This window comes from Natator depressus, chromosome 9 (assembly GCF_965152275.1).
Source record: "Natator depressus isolate rNatDep1 chromosome 9, rNatDep2.hap1, whole genome shotgun sequence".
NCBI lineage: Eukaryota > Metazoa > Chordata > Testudines > Cheloniidae > Natator > Natator depressus.
In genome coordinates, this window is record NC_134242.1 from 31,817,753 (window position 1) to 31,836,307 (window position 18,555).

Genomic DNA, 18,555 nt, shown 5'->3' on the forward strand with positions numbered 1-18,555 from the left:
CCGTGAATTCTCAGAGATAATCACTAATGGCTCAGCCTGTTCCTTGAGTATTCTAGGATGTATTTCATCAGCCACTGCCAACTTAAAGACCTCTAACTTGACTAATTGCTGATCTACATTAGAAACTTTGATGGATTCAGCTATGTCCACTGAGCAATGTAGCTAAGCCAACATATGTCCTAATGTAAGCAGTGCTAGACTGATGGAAGACTTCTTCCGTTAACCTAGCTACCCCCTCTGGGGAGGTGAATTTACTACAGTGATAGGAGAACCCCTCCCATGAGCATAAGGAATGTCTATACTTCAGCGCTACAACAGCGCGGCTGCAGCTGTGCCACAAGAGTGCTTCAGTGTAGACACTCCCTAGGCTGACAGGAGGGGTTCTCCTGTTGGCATAGGCAGTCCACCTCCCTGAGAGGTGGTAGCTAAGTTGATGGAAGAATTGTTCCATCAACCTAGCACTGTCTACACAGGGACTTCAGCCAGCTTAACTACGCTGCTCTGGGATGTGCATTTTCAAGCCCCAAATGATCTAGTTAAGACAACCTAATTTTCTAGTGCAAACCACTGCCATAACTTAAGTCAGCACTTGCCCTGCTTGCTACCCCTGAATGCCAGCCCTGGTTTTATATGCAGAAAGATAGTTGTGGCGCAGTTGGGCCGTGGAGTTTTTATAGCATGTTAGGGGGGCCTCAGAAAGAAAAATATTGAGAACCCCTGCCTGAAGTAATTCTTAACTTGTTATTTCCCTATTTTAGCCTCAAATCCTACCTGTTTTATGTTTGTCATTCGTTTACTACAAACCTTTTTGGTGGCAGCTTAAGCAAAAAAGGCATTTAACACTTCAGCCCTTTGCTGCATTTTCTAACTCAACCATATTGTGCACAAGTACAGTTACAAAGTGGTTGATGGATGAGAGAATGTATTTTCATATATACTCGCTAATGCCAGAACTATTTACAGATGGGCATGAGTAATATCAAGGCATTTCCTCTAATTTATGAAGCCAGATAAGAGATTGTAAGTTGTCCTTATGTGTTATGACTTTTGTTGTGTTGATACATTAATAAATGGCTGTCAGATTAGCTCTCTTTTGTGGTGGAATATTGGGCTGTGTTATTTCTCATTAGGACAAATCATTCCTGTAATTATGTGCAGTTTTGTGGTTAACAAGTTATTTAACAAAATTAAATAGATAAGAATAAGGTTTAAAGTAATGCGAGGGACAATATCTGTTTTGTTTAATGAATTGGAGCCAGGCTTTACAAAAAGGCATTGGGCCTTGTGCCATGTCCTAGCCCCCACAAATCAAATTTTTGTTTCTACAGTACCATAGAAGTGTGCAATTCTTTATAGATAATGAAAGCCTTCTTGAGTAGGAGACAAACTGGGGGACAGATCCTGTGTCTCTTAGTCACATGAGTACTACCATTTACTTCTGATGTGAGTAAGCATTGCACGTAGACGATGCAAGAATTGAGCCATAGATTAAACAAGACAGGCAGGAGATGACAAACACAAGGGTTATGGAATGGTGAAATATGAAGGAAAGATTATCTTTTACTGTTGTTTCCCCATAAGGTAAACTTTGCTATATCCACACTTATAATTGATTATCTGTTTTCTTTATTTTCCTCTTTCAATTTCTTAGGAAAAATTGATAAAATATGCAACAGACAGTGAAACTGTGGAGCCAGTCATCTCCCAGTTGGTAACTGTGCTTTTAATTGGCTGTCAGGATGCAAACTCTCATGCCCGACTGCTATGTGGAGAATGTTTAGGTGAGCTGGGAGCCATAGATCCAGGTAGACTGGACTTTTCAACAAGTGAAACCCAAGGAAACAATTTTACATTTGTGGTAAGGAGCATTACATTGGAGTTTCTATAATATGATACTGTGAACTTTTGAAACTGTAGTCAGAAGAGAAATGTTGTATTGAATTAAGTAGTTGATTGGGTAGTGAAATGTTGCAGAATGGCACAAACTGAAAGCATCAAGTTTTATTAAAAGCTGTTAATTGACTTAAGATAGGCGAATCTCAATACTCGTCCCTGGTGGTTCCACAAAATGCTCTGTTAAGACATTTAAAATAGAGTTCTTGAGAGACTAAATCAGTTTATAATTCAATTAAAAACAAAACTCGGATACTTTTTCAAATCAGTGACGTAACTCTGGTGTTTCATTGTACATGTAAACATTTCTGAGTGTCAGAAAACTGTTATGCTTCAGAGCAATGTCAACTCTGAAGGATGCATTTATAAAGTATTATGCAGGGACTCAGCTGTGCAGCTCTGGGTAACCTTAATTGGAGTCATGAGGCTCAGTCCCTAGGCACCATTTTGTAAAATTTATGTCTAAATATGAGACCAGTGGAAAATGTGGATGAACATTAAAATCAATAATGTGGTTTAATGGAAATAGAATGACAGGGAGTGTATGGGTTTTTTTTTTTTTAAATATGAATGTCTTCATTATAAAATTTGTGGGTGGAGAAATTTCCTGAAAATTAAGCTCCTGGCACTATTTAGAGCTAAACAGTGCAGACAGCTATTTTGCAAGTTACTTGTACAGAAATATTATCTCAAATATGGACAGCAGACACTTTCTTTGTCAGTCACTCACTTCCATGAGTAAAGATTTCGATTTGTGCTATATTTTATAGTGATTTTGTAATGACTAATGCCATTAGTGAGGAATTGTTCAAGCACTTCATTTAGGGCTAAACCCTAAGAGGTGCTGAAATCATTGGGTGTGGCAAAAGCTCAGTAGAAGCTCTGCACCTTTCAGGATTTGACCATGAATTGAAAGTGAATGTACTCCTCATGGAAGTGAAGGACTAATAGTACTGGCTTGAGTTAATCATGGTGTGGGCAACAGTCACCAAAACTCTCTCAAAGTACCTCAGTCCTGAATATGTTTGCTATTCCAAACCTGGGGCTATTTCATAGAGTCTTGCAAGTCTGTCAGTATTGTGATAGTCTTGTGGTGTGTGCAGTTTGAGATGAAGACCATGCACCAACTAATTTTCAATCCATTTCCCCAGAAACTGAAAAATTTATTCTCTCACTGTGTATTGCGTAGAGCTTTTTTCCCTTCAGATCGGGATTTTCTAAAGTGTCTAAGTGAGTTAGGCTCCCCAGTTCCCTTTGAAAGTGAATGTGAATTGTGGGCCAGATGTCATCAAACATCAGCCTCCTTTCTCATCTAAACCCAACTTGAAACCAAGGTGATAGACTAAAGTTCTTTCTTGAGCCAGTAGCCAGCCTCTTAAATAAATTTGATTTTTTGTTTGTCACTGAGGCTGGAGTGGAGGATCCAAATTTTGGCCATGGATTATTAATGGAACTAACCAGAGCATTCATGGCTTATGCTGATAATGTCCGTGCTCAAGATTCTGCAGCGTATGCCATTCAGGTAAGGCAGCATGTTTGTTAGATCATCTGTTTTTATTATTCAGTTTTTCTTTGTTACACTGAAATGCGGGATCTGTTCAACAAACATTTTAAAGGAACATATTTATATATTTGATCTTTCTGATATTTCACTTAAAATATTGGTGGGCTTAGTATGTGATTCAGGATACTGTAGGAGTTTTTAACTCATCAAATCCCATATGGCTACTAGAATTCTGAGTAATTTGCCGTTCTAAAAGATGGTATTTCTGTTAATACATTTTTAGGAATTACTGTCCATCTATGACTGTAGAGAGACAAACACTGACTGTCCAGGCTCCAGGCTTTGGAGGAGGTTTCCTGAGCATGTTCAGGAAATACTGGAGCCTCACTTAAATACACGGTATGTGTCATTTAAATAAATCTTTGGAGTACAGCTTTTAAAATAAATCTTTCTCCAAGTTAGCAATAATTAGGTTTTGTTTATGTGCATGCCACTCTTGCTAACTTCCCTGGAAGCAATGTGCATAGGTATAAAACTCAAATCTCGCCCTATTCTTTCTGCATAATGCTGACTTGTCTCTCACTTGAATATTTAAATCCTTCAGTGACTTGCAAATCACAAAGGAAAATATTCTCTGCACAGATAACACATTCAGGCCTGGCAGTTTGTCCTCCAAAGTGAGATTTTAAAAATTGCTATGAAATCATCCCTATCTCTGTTTTTCATTAAAGTACAAGTATGAACTCCAATAGGATTCAAGCCTTTTTAGATACTGTATGCTAAAGATTTTTTGATCCTTACAAAAACATAGAAGCTAACTTCAACTCTCTTTCCTGGTTACTTGTGGACTGTATCCTTTCTTCCACATAGGAAAACAATACCTGTTTACTAAATTTGGATTTTAAAATTACAGATACAAGAGTTACCAGAAGGCTGTAAACTGGTCGAAGATGAAGAAGCCAATTTACTTAAGCAAATTAGGCAACAATTTTGCAGAATGGTCAGCAACCTGGGCAGGTTATCTTATAACAAAGGTAATTGCAATGAGTGTGCTTTATGTATTTGAATGAAAAGGTAACTGGTGAGCTAGTATACTAATATGTGTGTGGAGTATATTTAGTCTTAATCAAATTCTGTCTGTTAAAGAAATGAGGAAAAGCTATGGGCAAAAACCTCACTTAGGCCCAATTAGATGAGATAATTAGTGCGCTTAACTTCCATTGCAATCAGTAGAGGATAAGAGTGGTAGCCGTTTTAGTCTGTATCAACAGAAACAATGAGGAGTCCTTGTGGCACCTTAGAGACTAACAAATTTATTTGGGCATAAGCTTTCGTGAGCTAAAACCCACTTAATCAGATGCATAGAGTGAAAAATACAGTACTCAGTGTATATATATTACAGCACATGAAAAGATGGGAGTTGCCTTACCAAGTGGGGGTCAGTGCTAACGAGGCCAATGCAATCAAGGTGGACATCGACAATTCCCCACAGTTGACGAGAAGGTATGAGTATCAGCAGAGGGTCACTACAAAAAGTAATTTTCCTTCTGCTGATACTCACACCTTCTTGTCAACTGTTGGGAATGGGCGATGTCCACCTTGATTGCATTGGCCTCGTTAGCACTACAAAAGTAATTTTTACTCTGATATTCACCCCTTCTTGTCAACTATTGAGAATAGGCTGCTTCCACCTTAATTGAATTGGACTCGTTAGCACTGACCCCCCACTTGGTAAGGCAACTTCCATCTTTTCATGTGCTGTAATATATATACTGCTTACTGTATTTTTCACTCCATGCATCTGATGAAGTGGGTTTTAGCCCACGAATGCTTATGCCCAAATAAATTTGTTAACCTCTAAGGTGCCACAAGGACTCCTTGTTGTTTTAGTAGAGGCTAAGGATACTTAGCCCTTTGAGGGATTAGCCTTTTTGATTACAGGCATGATTTTAGCACTAATTACAGCACTTTCTGTATCACCAAGGCACACCCAAGTACCCATCCACAGTCCTTATGTATAATATGAATTTTTTGTTGCTAGATCTGTCACTTGTTGTGGAGGCATATTAGCATCACCATAGTTAAGATTCTTTCAAGCTTTTGGCTTTAACAAGATCTTAACACCTCTCTGTAGATTTTAGAAAACTAGAAATGTTAAATACGTTATTAGTTGCCAGGAGCACTAATATCTCAAGTGTTTCTGAGGTAAGATATAAACCTCAAATCTCCTTCTCAGAAATGTAGGGAAGGAAGCCTGTCACCTTTTTCATATCCCTGTAGTTGCACAATCCCAGCACATAGAAACCATCTATGTTGTCCTTCTTTTACCACCCACACCCATGCCATCATATGTAGGTGATACATACAAAACTTTGTTTTTAAAAGGGAGCCACCCTAATTACAGCTACAGTGGCTTCTTCTGCTTTCTGACAGCAGTATGAATAGATCTATATCTCCCTTCCCTTGGCATCTTTGTAGGATGGAGGAAGGGGTTCTACTTGTGGCTGCGTGAAGAACCCCGCTCTCCAGAAACTCTTTGTAGACAAAACTCCACAATGGCACGCTAATACTAGTGTGCCAATCCTGAAAACATTCAGCACAGTAGCAATGCTGATGTATTTCCCTCCCTATATCCATAGCTCCCACATACGATAGTCCCTCACTTGTGCATGTATAAGTCTGATGATCTGTCTGTAGTTCGTTGGACTGAGAGTATCAGGTACCAATAAATTGGATGGGATAATTTATCTTTAGCAGTAACAAGAACTGTATTTTTATACGTTGTCTAAGACTTCCAATAATTCTGCTAGCCACAAACGTTTTACCTACAAAAACCACTCTTCCTGAAAAATACAATTTTTGTTACAGGTGCGACATGATCTTGCCAGCAAAGTTTTCAGCTGCTGTAGTATTATGATGAAGAATGACTTCAAAGTGACGATCTACCTTCTTCCACACATTCTTGTCTATGTTTTATTGGGATGCAATCAGGAGGACCAACAGGAGGTGAGATGATGTTTTTCTGTACATTCTTCATAAGAATTAAAATTGAAGCAGCATAACAGTATATTTGAAGGGCTCAATATAAGGAAACAATATAGGTATTTAACACTCTACTGCATGAAATTCATGCCAGGATACTTAAGGAACTAGCTGAAGCAATCTTGGAACCATTAGCATTTATGTTTGAGGACTGGTGAGGTCCCAGAGGACTGAAGAACAGGAAACATAGTATCTATCTTTAAAAAGAGGAACAGAGAGGATCCAGGGAATTGTAGACCAGTCAGCCTAACTTTGATACCTGGAAAGATATTGGAACATCTGTTTGTAAGTGCGTGGGGGATAATGGGACTATAAGGAATGGCCAGCATGGATTTCTCAAAAACAAATCATGCCAAACCAAACTAATTTTCTTCTTTGACAGGGTTACTGACCTAATGAATGGGGGGAAGCAGTAGACATGATGTATCTTGATTTTAGTAAGGCTTTTGACACAGTCCCACATGACAGTCTCATAAGCAAACTAGGGAAATATGGTCTAGATTAAATTATTATTAGGTGGGTGCATAACTGGTTGAGAGGCCATACTCAAAGAGTAGTTATCAATGGATTGTTGTCAAACTGGGAGGACATATGTAGTGGTGTCCCACCGGGGTCAGTCCTGGGTCTGGTACTTTTCAGTATTTTCATTAATGACTTGGATAACAGAGAGGAAAGTATGCTTCTAAAGTTTGCAGATGACACCAAGCAGGAAGGGATTGCAAGCACAGAGGACAGGATTAGAATTCAAAATGACCGTGACAAATTGGTCTGAATTCAACAAGATGAAATTCAGTAAAGACAAGTACATAATACTACACTTAGGAAGGAAAAATCAAATGCAAAAGTAGAAAATGGCAAATACATCTCTAAGTAGTAGTAGTGCTAAAAAAGTTCTGTGTGTTAGAGTGGATCACAAATTGAATATGAGTCAACAGTGTGATGTAGTTGTGAAAAAGACTAATATTCTGGGGTGTAGTAATAAGATTGTTGTATGTCAGACGTAATTATCCCACTCTACTCTGCAGTGGTGAGGTCTCAGCTGGAGCACTGTGTCCAGTTCTGGGTGCCACACTTTAAGAAAGATGTAGACAAATTGGAGCGAGTCCAGAGGAGAGCACCAAAAATTATAAATGGTTTATAAAACCTGTCCTATGAGGAAAGGTTAAGAAAACTGGGCATGTTTAGACTTGAGAAAAGAAAACTGATGGGGCATCTGATAAGTCTTCAGATATGTTAAGGGGTATTATAAAGTGCTGTGATCAGTTGTTCTCCACATCCACTGAAGTCAGGACAAGAAGTAATCCACTTAATCTGCAGCAAGGGAGATTTAGGGTATGTCTACACTACGAAATTAGGTCGATTTTATAGAAGTCTATTTTTAGAAACCGATTTTATACAGTTGATTGCGTATGTCCACACTAAGCATATTAAGTCGGCAAAGTGCGTCCTCACTACCATGGCTAGCATTGACTTACAGAGTGGTGCACTGTGGGTAGCTATCCCACAGTTCCTGCAGTATCTGCTGCCCGTTGGAATTCTGGGTTAAGCTCCCAGTGCCTGATGGGGCACAAACATTATCGCGGGTGGTTTTGGGTACATGTCGTCTGGCCTCCCTCCCTCACTCCCTCCGTGAAAGCAAAAGCAGACAATTGTTTTGCACCTTTTTTCCTGGGTTACCTGTGCAGACGCCATACCACGGCAAGCATGGAGCTCAGCTCACGGCAAGCATGGAGCTCAGCTCACTGTCACTGTACGTCTCCTGGGTGCTGCTGGCAGATGCGGTACTGCATTGCTTCACAGCAGCAGCTCCTTGCCTTTACGGCAGACGGTGCAATTGAACTGATAGCCGTCGTAAATCTCCTGGGTGCTCCTGGCAGACCTCAGTGAGGTCGATCGGGGCTCCTGGACAGACATGGCTATTCTCCTCTTAGAGCACCGAATGGGAGCCAGAAACTCCAGGTCATTCTCTTCTTTAAGTTTCATCTCCTGGAGATTCAGTCCTGCCTGGAATATCATGCAAGCTGGAGGCTTCTGCCTCAGGCTGCTCTCCCAGCCGGCAGCACCGCGCGGTCGCGCCTACCCCTTGCTCCCATGGCTCATGAAGCCTGAACAGTAGTAAGGAGCAGTTCAACTATAGGCTGAGCAAGTGCAGAATTGTGGTAGAATGTGCCTTTGGACATTTAAAAGCTCGCTGGCGCTGTTTGCTGACTAGGTCAGGCCTCAGCGCAACCAACATTCCCATTATCATTGCTTCTTGCTGTGTGCTCCATAATATCTGTGAGAATAAAGGGGAGATGTATATGGCGGGGTGGGAGGTTGAGGAAAATTGCCTGGCTTTGATTTTTAGCAGCCAGACACCAGGGCGATTAGAAGAGCACACCAAGGCGTGCTGCTCATCAGAGAGGCTTTGAAAACCAGTTTCATGACTGGCCAGGCTTCGGTGTGACAGTTGTGTGTGGTTCTCCTTGATGCAAACCCGCCCCCTTTGTTGATTTTAATTCCCTGTAAGCCAACCACCCTCCCTCCTTCGAAATAAAGTAACTATTGTTTTGAAACCATGCATTCTTTCTTTATTAATTAAAAAAAAAAAAGAGAGAGAGAGATAATGGACAAGGTAGCCCGGGTGGGGTCGGGGAGGAGGGAAGGACAAGGCCACATTGCTTATTGTAGCCACACTAAAAATCAGACTGTTTGAATGACAGCCTTCTGTTGCTTGGGCCATCCTCTGGAATAGTGTGGCTGGGTGCCCGGAGCCTTTCCCACCCTGCAATTCTTGGGCGTCTGGGTGAGGAGGCTATGGAACATGGGGAGGAGGGTTATACAGTGGATGCAGCGGGGGTCTGTGCTCTTGTTGGCTTTCCTGCAGCTCCAACAGATGCTTCATCATGTCCGTTTGCTCCCCCAACAGACACTTCATCATGTCCGTTTCTTCCCCCATTAGCCTCAGCATTGTGTCCTGCCTCCGCTCTTCACGCTCACTTAATTCTTTCCTGGCCTCTGTCACTGAATGCCTCCATGCATTAAGCTGGGCCCTATCAGTGCGGGAGGACTGCATAAGCTCGGAAAACATATCATCACGAGTGTGGTTTTTTTGCCTTCTAATCTGCGATAACCTTAGGGACTGAGATGATAGGAGGAGCATAGAAACATTTTAAGCTCTACGATTCTGGGGGGACTGCATGGTCACCTGTGCTGCTGAGTGCTTCTGAGTTCGCCATGCTGACCAAACAGGAAATGAAATTCAAAAGTTCCCGGGGCTTTTCCTGTGTAGTGCATCGTAGTTCAAAGTGCTGTCCAGAGCGGTCACAATGGAGCACTCTGGGATAGCTCCTGGAAGCCAATACCATTGATTTGCGTCCGCACTACCCCAAATTTGACCCAGCAAGGTCAATTTTAGCACTACTCCCCTTGTCGGGGAGGAGTACAGAAGTCGATTTTAAGAGCCCTTTAGGTCGACGGAACGAGGTTGGTTGTGTGGACGCAGTCATTTTTAAATCAACCTAACGTGGCTAAATTCGACCTAACCCCGGAGTGTAGACCAGGCGTTAGGTTAGATATTAGACAAAGCTTTCTAACTATAACAGTAGTTAAGCTGTGGAATAGGCTTCCAAGGGAAGTTGTGCAATCTTCATCATTCAAGGTTTTTCAGAATATGTTGGACAAACACCTGTCAGGCATGGTCTAGTTTACTTGGTCCTGCCTCAATACGGAGGGTGGACTTGATGACTTCTCTAGGTCCCTTCCAGCCCTACAAAACTGTGAGAAGGGAATTGCAAATTAATCAGACTTAACTATGTTTTATAATCTTGTAGTTAGTTAAGATGTCCCTACTTGCATGTTCCATTTCTGGGGAAACTTCCATTGTTTTCTCTGTCATAAACTGCCAAATTCTTCACATGTATGTGTGTGGGGGGGGTGGGGACGGAATATTTTCTCAACAACCATACTTGCATCTTGGTCAACAGATCTAGCAGCATCTCATTAACCCCAATAAAAGCACAAGTAAAATTAAAACTAGCCACCCCGTGATCCCCTAACCAATAGTTATCTTGTTAGTCATTTTACTTAAGTTAGTGTGTGTCTGACTTGTATGGAAGCACCATTTACTTACCTGTATTCTGAAGACGCTTAGCTGAACAGTAATCTGTTCTTCATAAAGCTGTTCAAAATGCTTCACCATGCTTTCCTGTGTCTTTTTCCATGTACAGTACTTAGTGGTACACTTTCCTTTTTATCTTTTCTTTTCTATCTGTCTTTATGCCCTTGGGGCAAGAACTCTGTACTGTCCCAAAAACACTGCCAACACTTAACAAATGCTGTTACAGTGTCTAATATTTCTAGGTTGACCTCTGTTTCATCTGTTGTCTCTTAATATTTTGCAGACTTTATGATGAAACTAAAAGCTTTTCGATTTTTTTCATATTAACCTCTGTGTAGGTGTATGCAGAGATCATGGCTGTTCTCAAACACGATGACCTGTGTACTAGAAGACTGCAGGATAGTGCATCAGATCTGAGTCAACTAAGTACACAGACAGTGTTTTCCATGCTTGATCATCTAACACAGTGGGCGAGACATAAGTTCCAGATGCTTATTGCTGAGAAAACTGTTAGTAAGTCAAGCAAAGACAGAGGGGATCTGAAAGGTTAGTGATGTTCTTCGTATTTGTATATAAAAGGAATTTTGTATTCTTAAAATAAGCATTTAGACATGTCCCTTCAAATTAGGACCACATATGAATGGAACATCACTGCCAAGATAGTTTGCCAGTATAGCAAACTAACACTATCCCCTTGCCATCCTCATAGTGTTTTCTAGCTGCTATTTTGAGAAACCTATGGATTCATAAAGTAAGAAACAGATGTTCTAAGACTTCTTCTTTTATCTTGAAATTATTTTTAGAAATCTTTTATAAAACTAAGTTGATATAAATATGCTGCTATGAAAATCTTAAGAACATGCAGCTAAATTGCTTTTAAGAAATTGATATTGATAGAAGAGAGAAACTTTATTCTTAATTAAATGATTAATTTGGGTGTAATGGATGAACTGAACTTTAATCTTTAATAATAACTTTATAAATGAAACTTGGATGATAAACTTCTTTAACTGTTTTATTCCATAGCATCAAGTGAGGATTATGCAGAATATCAAAGTGTGACACGTTTTCTAGACCTCATACCTCAGGATACATTGGCTGCTGCTTCCTTTCGCTCTAAAGCATACACAAGGGCTGTAATGCACTTTGAATCATTCATCACAGAAAAGAAACAAAATATTCAGGAGCATCTTGGATTTTTGCAGGTTTTAATTAATTTTTTATTTAATTTAAAATGAAGATGAAAACAGAGACAGGCCATTTTTAGAGTTGTCAATGCTTAAAGTTTCCCCTCCCTTTGTCTTTTCTCAAAGATTGCAGATGTGGTTAGGCTGTTGCTGTCTGAAGCAGCAATAGACAGTTATCTATCTATCTTCAAGCAGCAAGGGCTGTTTCCCTCTTCTCATCATGTCTGCTTATGTGATAAGATGGAGGAGGATTCTCTTTATTAGAAGAAAACAAGAAAATGAAATAAAAATCTACAATTATCGTTAAAATGGCTCCTTTTTTCAAAAAGACAGGTTTCAGAGTAACAGCCGTGTTAGTCTGTATTTGCAAAAAGAAAAGGAGTACTTGTGGCACCTTAGAGACTAACCAATTTATCACGAAAGCTTATGCTCAAATAAATTGGTTAGTCTCTAAGGTGCCACAAGTACTCCTTTTCTTTTTTCAAAAAAGAGCAGTTTTGTCTTTCAATGAACGTGACCCTCTTTTTAAAATAAATAAAAGCTAGTCATGATTGTAATAAATAAAATATTACAATTATGAAACTTTTTAATAAAGTGAAGTAATTTATGTTAAAATAGAGGAAGAGTGCACACTGTGTATATTACAAAGATGAAAAATTATTTTCAAGCGTCATAGTTAACTTATATGTTAGCTGAATTCCTGTTAGTTCACTTCTTCTCATGGTTGAAATTGCCCAATGATTTCCTAGTTTGAAAAATAATCTAGAACACTACTTCTGTGATGTGTAAGAGTCATATGCATTTGCAACTCTGTATTATACAACTTACTGCATAATACAGTACTTTATTTTGTCCTTTGTGCAAGTTGCTTCAAATAAATTTGATATGGTACCTATTCAGTAACATGAGATTGTTGTTATTGAGCCATATGAAAATTAATAACTGAAGTTCATGTGGAAGTTTGGCCAGAAAAAATCTTCTAAGATGTCTAAAGATGTTATTGTTCAGTTATGTGATGTCTTAGAGTCACAACTTGTGACTAAGAACTCTGCTTTGGAGCAGTTTTACATAACAGTTAAGTAACATGCTTGATTCTTAACATATTATACAAATGTCTTGTCGTTGGCCTTTACAGCTGAACCACTGTGTTTGATTTATGTTTTCAATTGTAATATTTTCCATGTTCGAAAAAAGAAATTATATGCTGCTATGCATGAGCCAGATGGAGTAGCTGGGGTCAGCGCAATTCGGAAAGCAGAGCCATCTCTCAAAGAACAAATCCTTGAACACGAAAGCATTGGTTTGCTGAGAGATGCCACAGCTTGTTATGACAGGGCTATTCAGCTGGAATCTGACCAGGTAAAACGAAAGACACATTCTTATTTCATGATCCAACAAAAAGGCAAAAAAATATGATAGAGGCTTAGAATATATATGTAAAATATGAACATGTTCACTGCTGCAATGACTGCAGATGAGTTACTATAAACAATACTTGGAAAACTGGAGCAAGTCATTCTCTAGCTTCCAAACACATTTAATTTAAAAGTGAAATTGAGATGTGTATGGGGGTGAGGGTGTTGATGCAACAGCGCCCCCTTTGGCCAAATGGGGCATTGCACCATTTGCTCACTGGCAGGGTAGTCAGTCGGTTCCCCTTGCCTGAGTCTGTCCCAGTGAGGCACAGGAATTTTCCCTTTATTCTTGGTGGGGTCATGTGGTACTGGTCCCCAGAGGGTCTGGAAACCTCAGTTCTCAAGTCTCTCTGAGAAATAGATAGGGGAACTCAGGCCCACTCACTCCACTGAGTTCCAGTTGAGGGCCATTAAGCCAGACAGGGAAAATCAGGACTCAACAACTCCTGATGTGCCCTGAGTTCCTTCCTACCTTTCTTGGTCTCTATTTCTGTAGGCTTTTCAGCCTGTTGATCCGATCGGCCCTCTCAGGGTTCTGTCTCTGCACAGCTTCTTAGCAGCTTGCTGTCAGAGTTTTCGTCTACAGCCTGCTTGCTCCTCTGGCAGCTGCCCTGCCCCTCTGCTTCCTAGCTCTTTTATTCTCCCAGCTGCTGTGAGGCTGCCAGTCAGCTTTGGCTGGCAGTACCTGCATTAGCCCCTGGATTGCTGGGCCACAGGGGTATATTACCCCATGACAGTGAGTTTGTCACATTATTGTTCACAACTTTCCCTAGCAGTTCTCAAACATATGTACTAAAAAAAACCCATTTTACTTTGTTCTGAAACACGTCTTAGAAATTACTGATATCAACTGAGATTCTTTTCCAGGGAGTTCTGTTCAAATTTGATTTTTTTGGTGTGAATTTGGTTATTCTTTTTAGCTGTGATAATTTAATTATTTAAACCCTTTTCTTTTCATGTCATATTCATAACAAGAAAAATCTAAAAGAATAATGAAAAAACAAAATTGATGTACATTCACCCGGAAGCTACCAGCATGTATCTCTTGATTATACGTGATGTGTATTTTGATCTATTCTATCTGCATTTCTAGATCATTCATTATCATGGTGTAGTGAAGTCCATGTTAGGTCTTGGTCAGTTATCTACTGTAATCACTCAGGTGAATGGAGTGCTTGCCAACAGGTAATAATTTAATACAACCCCTAATTGAATAATAAAAAGTTCTAATACTGCAGGTGTATCTAGCAGTGTGGAAATAGGGTTTTATGGACAAAATGAAAACATTTAAAATTTCTCTAACTTCAGGATTTCAACACTGTCTGAAATACTGCTACTTCCTTTGTGTATAATACTCAGTGCAGATAGATCGGGGTGGGCAAACTACGGCCTGCAGGCCAGATCCGGCCCATCTGGCCTTTGGGATTGCCATCCCCGTGGCAACATGGGCTCCGTGCCACTACTGGAAACAGCCGGCACCACATCCCTGCATCCCCTGGGGGAGGGGGGAGCAAAGGGCTCCATGCACTGCCCTCGCCTCCAGGCACCGCCCCCTGCAGCTCCCATTGACTGGGAATGGGGAACCGTGGCCAGTGGGAGCTTCGGGGGAGGTACCCGCAGGCGAGGAAAGCGCGTGGCAGAAGCCTCTGCCCCCCCTCCCCCAGGGGACGCAGGGATGTGGTGCCGGCCGCTTCCGGGAGTGGCGGGGCCAGGGCAGGCAGGGAGCCTGCCATAGCCCAGCTGCATGCCGTTGCCACCCCGGAGCCACTCCAGGTAAGTGGTGGTGGGCTGGAACCTGCACCCCGAACCCCTCCTGCACCCCAACCCCAACCCCCTGCTGCACCCCACCCCCTGCCCTGAGCCCCATTGTAGATCCCGCACCCTTTCCGTGCCCCAACCCCTGCCCAGAGCCCCGTGCCACACCCCACCCCCTGCTCTGAGCCCCTTTGTACACATCACACCCCTCCTGTGCCCCAACCCCCGGCCTATAGCCCCTTCCTGCATACCACAGCCCTTCCCACACCCCGCAGTCCCTCCCGCATGCCAACCCCCTGCCCCAGCACAACATTCATGGCCCTGCATGCAATTTCCCCACACAGATGTGGCCCTCAGGCCGAAACGTTTGCCCACCCCTGAGATAGATATATGCTTTAATTTATTCAAGGAAAAAAGAATCCTTCATTGTTAGCGTATTGTTGATTGCCACATACTTGTTCTTTCTTTTATGTTTTTTTCCAATAATCAGTTTTCCATGCACAATAGTGAATTTTGACCAAAAAGTTCATCTTTTTTTATCATAAAATATGTTCCTAGTAAGGTGTATATATACAACTTGCAAACTCAGTTTATGGGATGTCAATTTCAAATTACTATAAATTGATCACATTTTTTGTTTTACATAATGTTATTCATAGCAAGTTAACAACCTTTGATTTTCAAGTAATATTGGGGTTTTGCTGTTTAAAAGTTAATTAGTTTATATAATGTAGAACTAATGCCAAGAAAATATAATGGCTATAGCACTGGCTGGTTTTGTACTGTGTTCTGATTGTGTGTACTTTTATAGGCCGGAGTGGACATCTGAATTGAACACATATAGAGTGGAGGCAGCCTGGAAACTAACACACTGGGATTTATTGGAAAATTATTTGGCTGCAGGTAGGAAACTAGATGTCAAAATGAGAACATTTTTGTGCAATTATATATGTTCAGATTTGGCCAGCTTTAACCAGAAGGCATTTATTTCAAATTTCTTGATCTGTGATGTATCAGCTAGTATTAATGCTACAGTTTTTGTAAATTTATCTGATCCTTTCTGACTGGGATTGTCAGGGGATCATCAGGCCAAACACCCTTAGGCTTCTCGTAAAATTCCACCTATAGGATTTCTGAAAGCATATATTGGCACAATTTGCTTGAAGTTTCTTGGGAATAATAAAATATTAAAGTTGTACTCCTTTTTAAGTTGTCATACATTTTTTTGAAATCTATTTGGACCAATTCTGATGAAAGTTTGTTTGATCAAGAATTTCCACGAAACATTTCTCAAATGTTACATTCTAGACAGGCTATGGCAGGGATGCTGTAACAATTTTTGTAGTGGGGGGTGCTCAGAGCCATTGAACGAAACTGTAAACCCTGTATATAATGGAAACCAATTCAAGCAAGGGGGTGAGGTAGCACCCCTAGTTTCAGCACCTATGGGCTATGGTGTATTGCCTGAGCATCTAATGAAATGCAATTTCTGATTCTTTGTCCCCTAGATGTGAAGTCCAGTACTTGGAGTGTCAGACTGGGACAATTGTTGTTATCAGCCAAAAAGAAAAACACAGCAGCTTTTTATAAGACACTGAAAGTTGTTCGAGCAGAGCAGATTGTACCCCTCTCAGCAGCAAGCTTTGAAAGAGGGTCCTATCAGCGAGGATATGAACACATTATCAGGTATTTTGTGGCTTCTGTATACCACTTCATTGTGTTCAAGGGCTAAAGAACTCACTTTAAAATGCATGTATCATTCATGTAATCAACAGTAAGAACTCTTCATTTTCAAATGATAAATGATGCTGACCTATTGGTATCTTGTTTTTTCTGACTCTTTCTGCATAACAATCACATATTCAATACCAATTGCAAACCTTTCCTGATTGACTGAGATTTTGTGTTGTTCTTTCCCTGGAAGTATTCATAGTTTTTCTTTGTAACTGTTGCACTCTCATCAAAAAATCAGCAAGTGAATTCATATATGCATGTCAGAAAATGAACTCCTGGGACCAATTCCTTCCCTAAAAACACTACAGCTAAAACCTGAAATTTAGTCCAGTGTATTAACTTCACTAATTTCAGTGAGATTTTATATTTATACATCTGTAACTGAGAGCAGAATTTGGTCCTTCATTTCTAGACTCAACACAAGTAGAGATTATTTCCCTTTAAAGGCAGTTTAGTGTAGTTGAACTGAAGTTTGATTTAAAATGATGTAGAAGTGGCAATGCACAAGAAAAAGGTTCAGTATTATCTTTTTATATCTTATACCTCCACATGGCAATGAAAACGTGGCTTCATGCAAAATATACGTTTTAACTTGCTTACCAACTCAGTTGACAAATGCTAAACATCAAGAATGTTTTTTCTTTTAAGGAAGCATGGTATTTTGGATTATTCATGTGGTCAGCTTTGGGAATGAAATGACAAATGCTAAACATAAGATACATGTAACTGAAAATGGCAAACAATTTCTAAAATACATTCCTGTATCCTTTCACCGTAGGTTACATATGCTGTGTGAACTGGAACACAGTATTATACCACTGTTTCAGCAAATGGATGGTGACCATGGTAAAGATTCTCTGAACTGGATTGCTCGTATAGAAATGACACAGAACTCCTATAGAGCAAAAGAACCCATCTTAGCACTCAGAAGGGCTTTGCTTAGCCTCAATAAAAGGTGAAGCTATGATTATTTCTTGTCCTTCCATGTTGCATATCAATCGAATACTAGCTTTTCTCTTATACAGTAGTAGCATTTTTGCACATATTAGTGAGTCATGGTAAGAATCTACTGAAATTTACATTATAAACAAAAACAGCCCTGTTAAATTTCAAATACAAGACAAAAGCGGTGTTTTCCAAGTGAGAAAGGATGAGATTAGCAGGGAAAAATAATTATTTCCATACTTAGGGGGGATAAACAATAGAGAACAAAAGTATCATGAATGTTTGTTTATTTAAAGTGAATTTCTTTTTAATAAACAGTTTGTTAAGCTATTTGTGTTTGTATTTCAATACATTATGGTATATATTTGAGATTGTAATGGCAGCACTCATAAATGGATCTTTGTTTTGGAAAAAATCACCACAGACAGGATTACAGTGAACTAGTTGGAGAATGTTGGCTCCAGAGTGCCAGAGTTGCAAGAAAAGCTGGTCATCACCAAACTGCATACAATGCTCTTCTGAATGCTGGGGAATCCACGCTATCTGAACTATATATAGAAAGAGCAAAGTGGCTGTGGTCCAAGGTAAGCAAAAAAGAAATGAAATGATTCAAATTAAAATGCATTCTTACCTATAAAAGAATAAAAGTAAGTATCTAGTTTAAACAAAAGTACAATAAATGTGTAATGTTAATGCATTTGTAAGAGTTATGAATTGACTCTGAGTGCTAGTGGTTTGAGAAATTCAATTAAAATAAATATAGTAAATTGAACAGCAGGTGCAACTGAGGAGGCGGTCAAGCATGCAGTAAATGAAAGTTTCTAAACTTAGTTCCTGGACAAAATGAAGAAAATTGGTAGATGCTCTAACATTTATTATTGAAACGAGTATTTATCAGTGACTTAATGGATGACAGTGGACGTTTCAGTAGAGAAAGCTAAAGGGATTGTTGGAGCCTCATTTGTGCAATCATAAACTGAG

At 40.1% G+C, this 18,555-nt stretch overlaps 1 protein-coding gene across 1 annotated transcript in view; it reads left to right on the forward strand.

Moving 5' to 3' along the window:
- The window catches only part of ATR (ATR checkpoint kinase), a 79,404-nt gene that overhangs the window by 34,485 nt on the left and 26,364 nt on the right, over positions 1-18,555 (forward strand). The window contains exons 22-34 of the mRNA XM_074963836.1: positions 1,652-1,858; positions 3,302-3,415; positions 3,681-3,796; positions 4,311-4,431; positions 6,266-6,403; positions 10,877-11,084; positions 11,565-11,743; positions 12,920-13,084; positions 14,234-14,325; positions 15,707-15,798; positions 16,404-16,581; positions 17,408-17,584; positions 17,999-18,158. Of these exons, the coding sequence (XP_074819937.1) occupies positions 1,652-1,858; positions 3,302-3,415; positions 3,681-3,796; positions 4,311-4,431; positions 6,266-6,403; positions 10,877-11,084; positions 11,565-11,743; positions 12,920-13,084; positions 14,234-14,325; positions 15,707-15,798; positions 16,404-16,581; positions 17,408-17,584; positions 17,999-18,158 (1,947 nt within the window). The remainder of the gene's footprint in view (positions 1-1,651; positions 1,859-3,301; positions 3,416-3,680; positions 3,797-4,310; positions 4,432-6,265; positions 6,404-10,876; positions 11,085-11,564; positions 11,744-12,919; positions 13,085-14,233; positions 14,326-15,706; positions 15,799-16,403; positions 16,582-17,407; positions 17,585-17,998; positions 18,159-18,555) is intronic.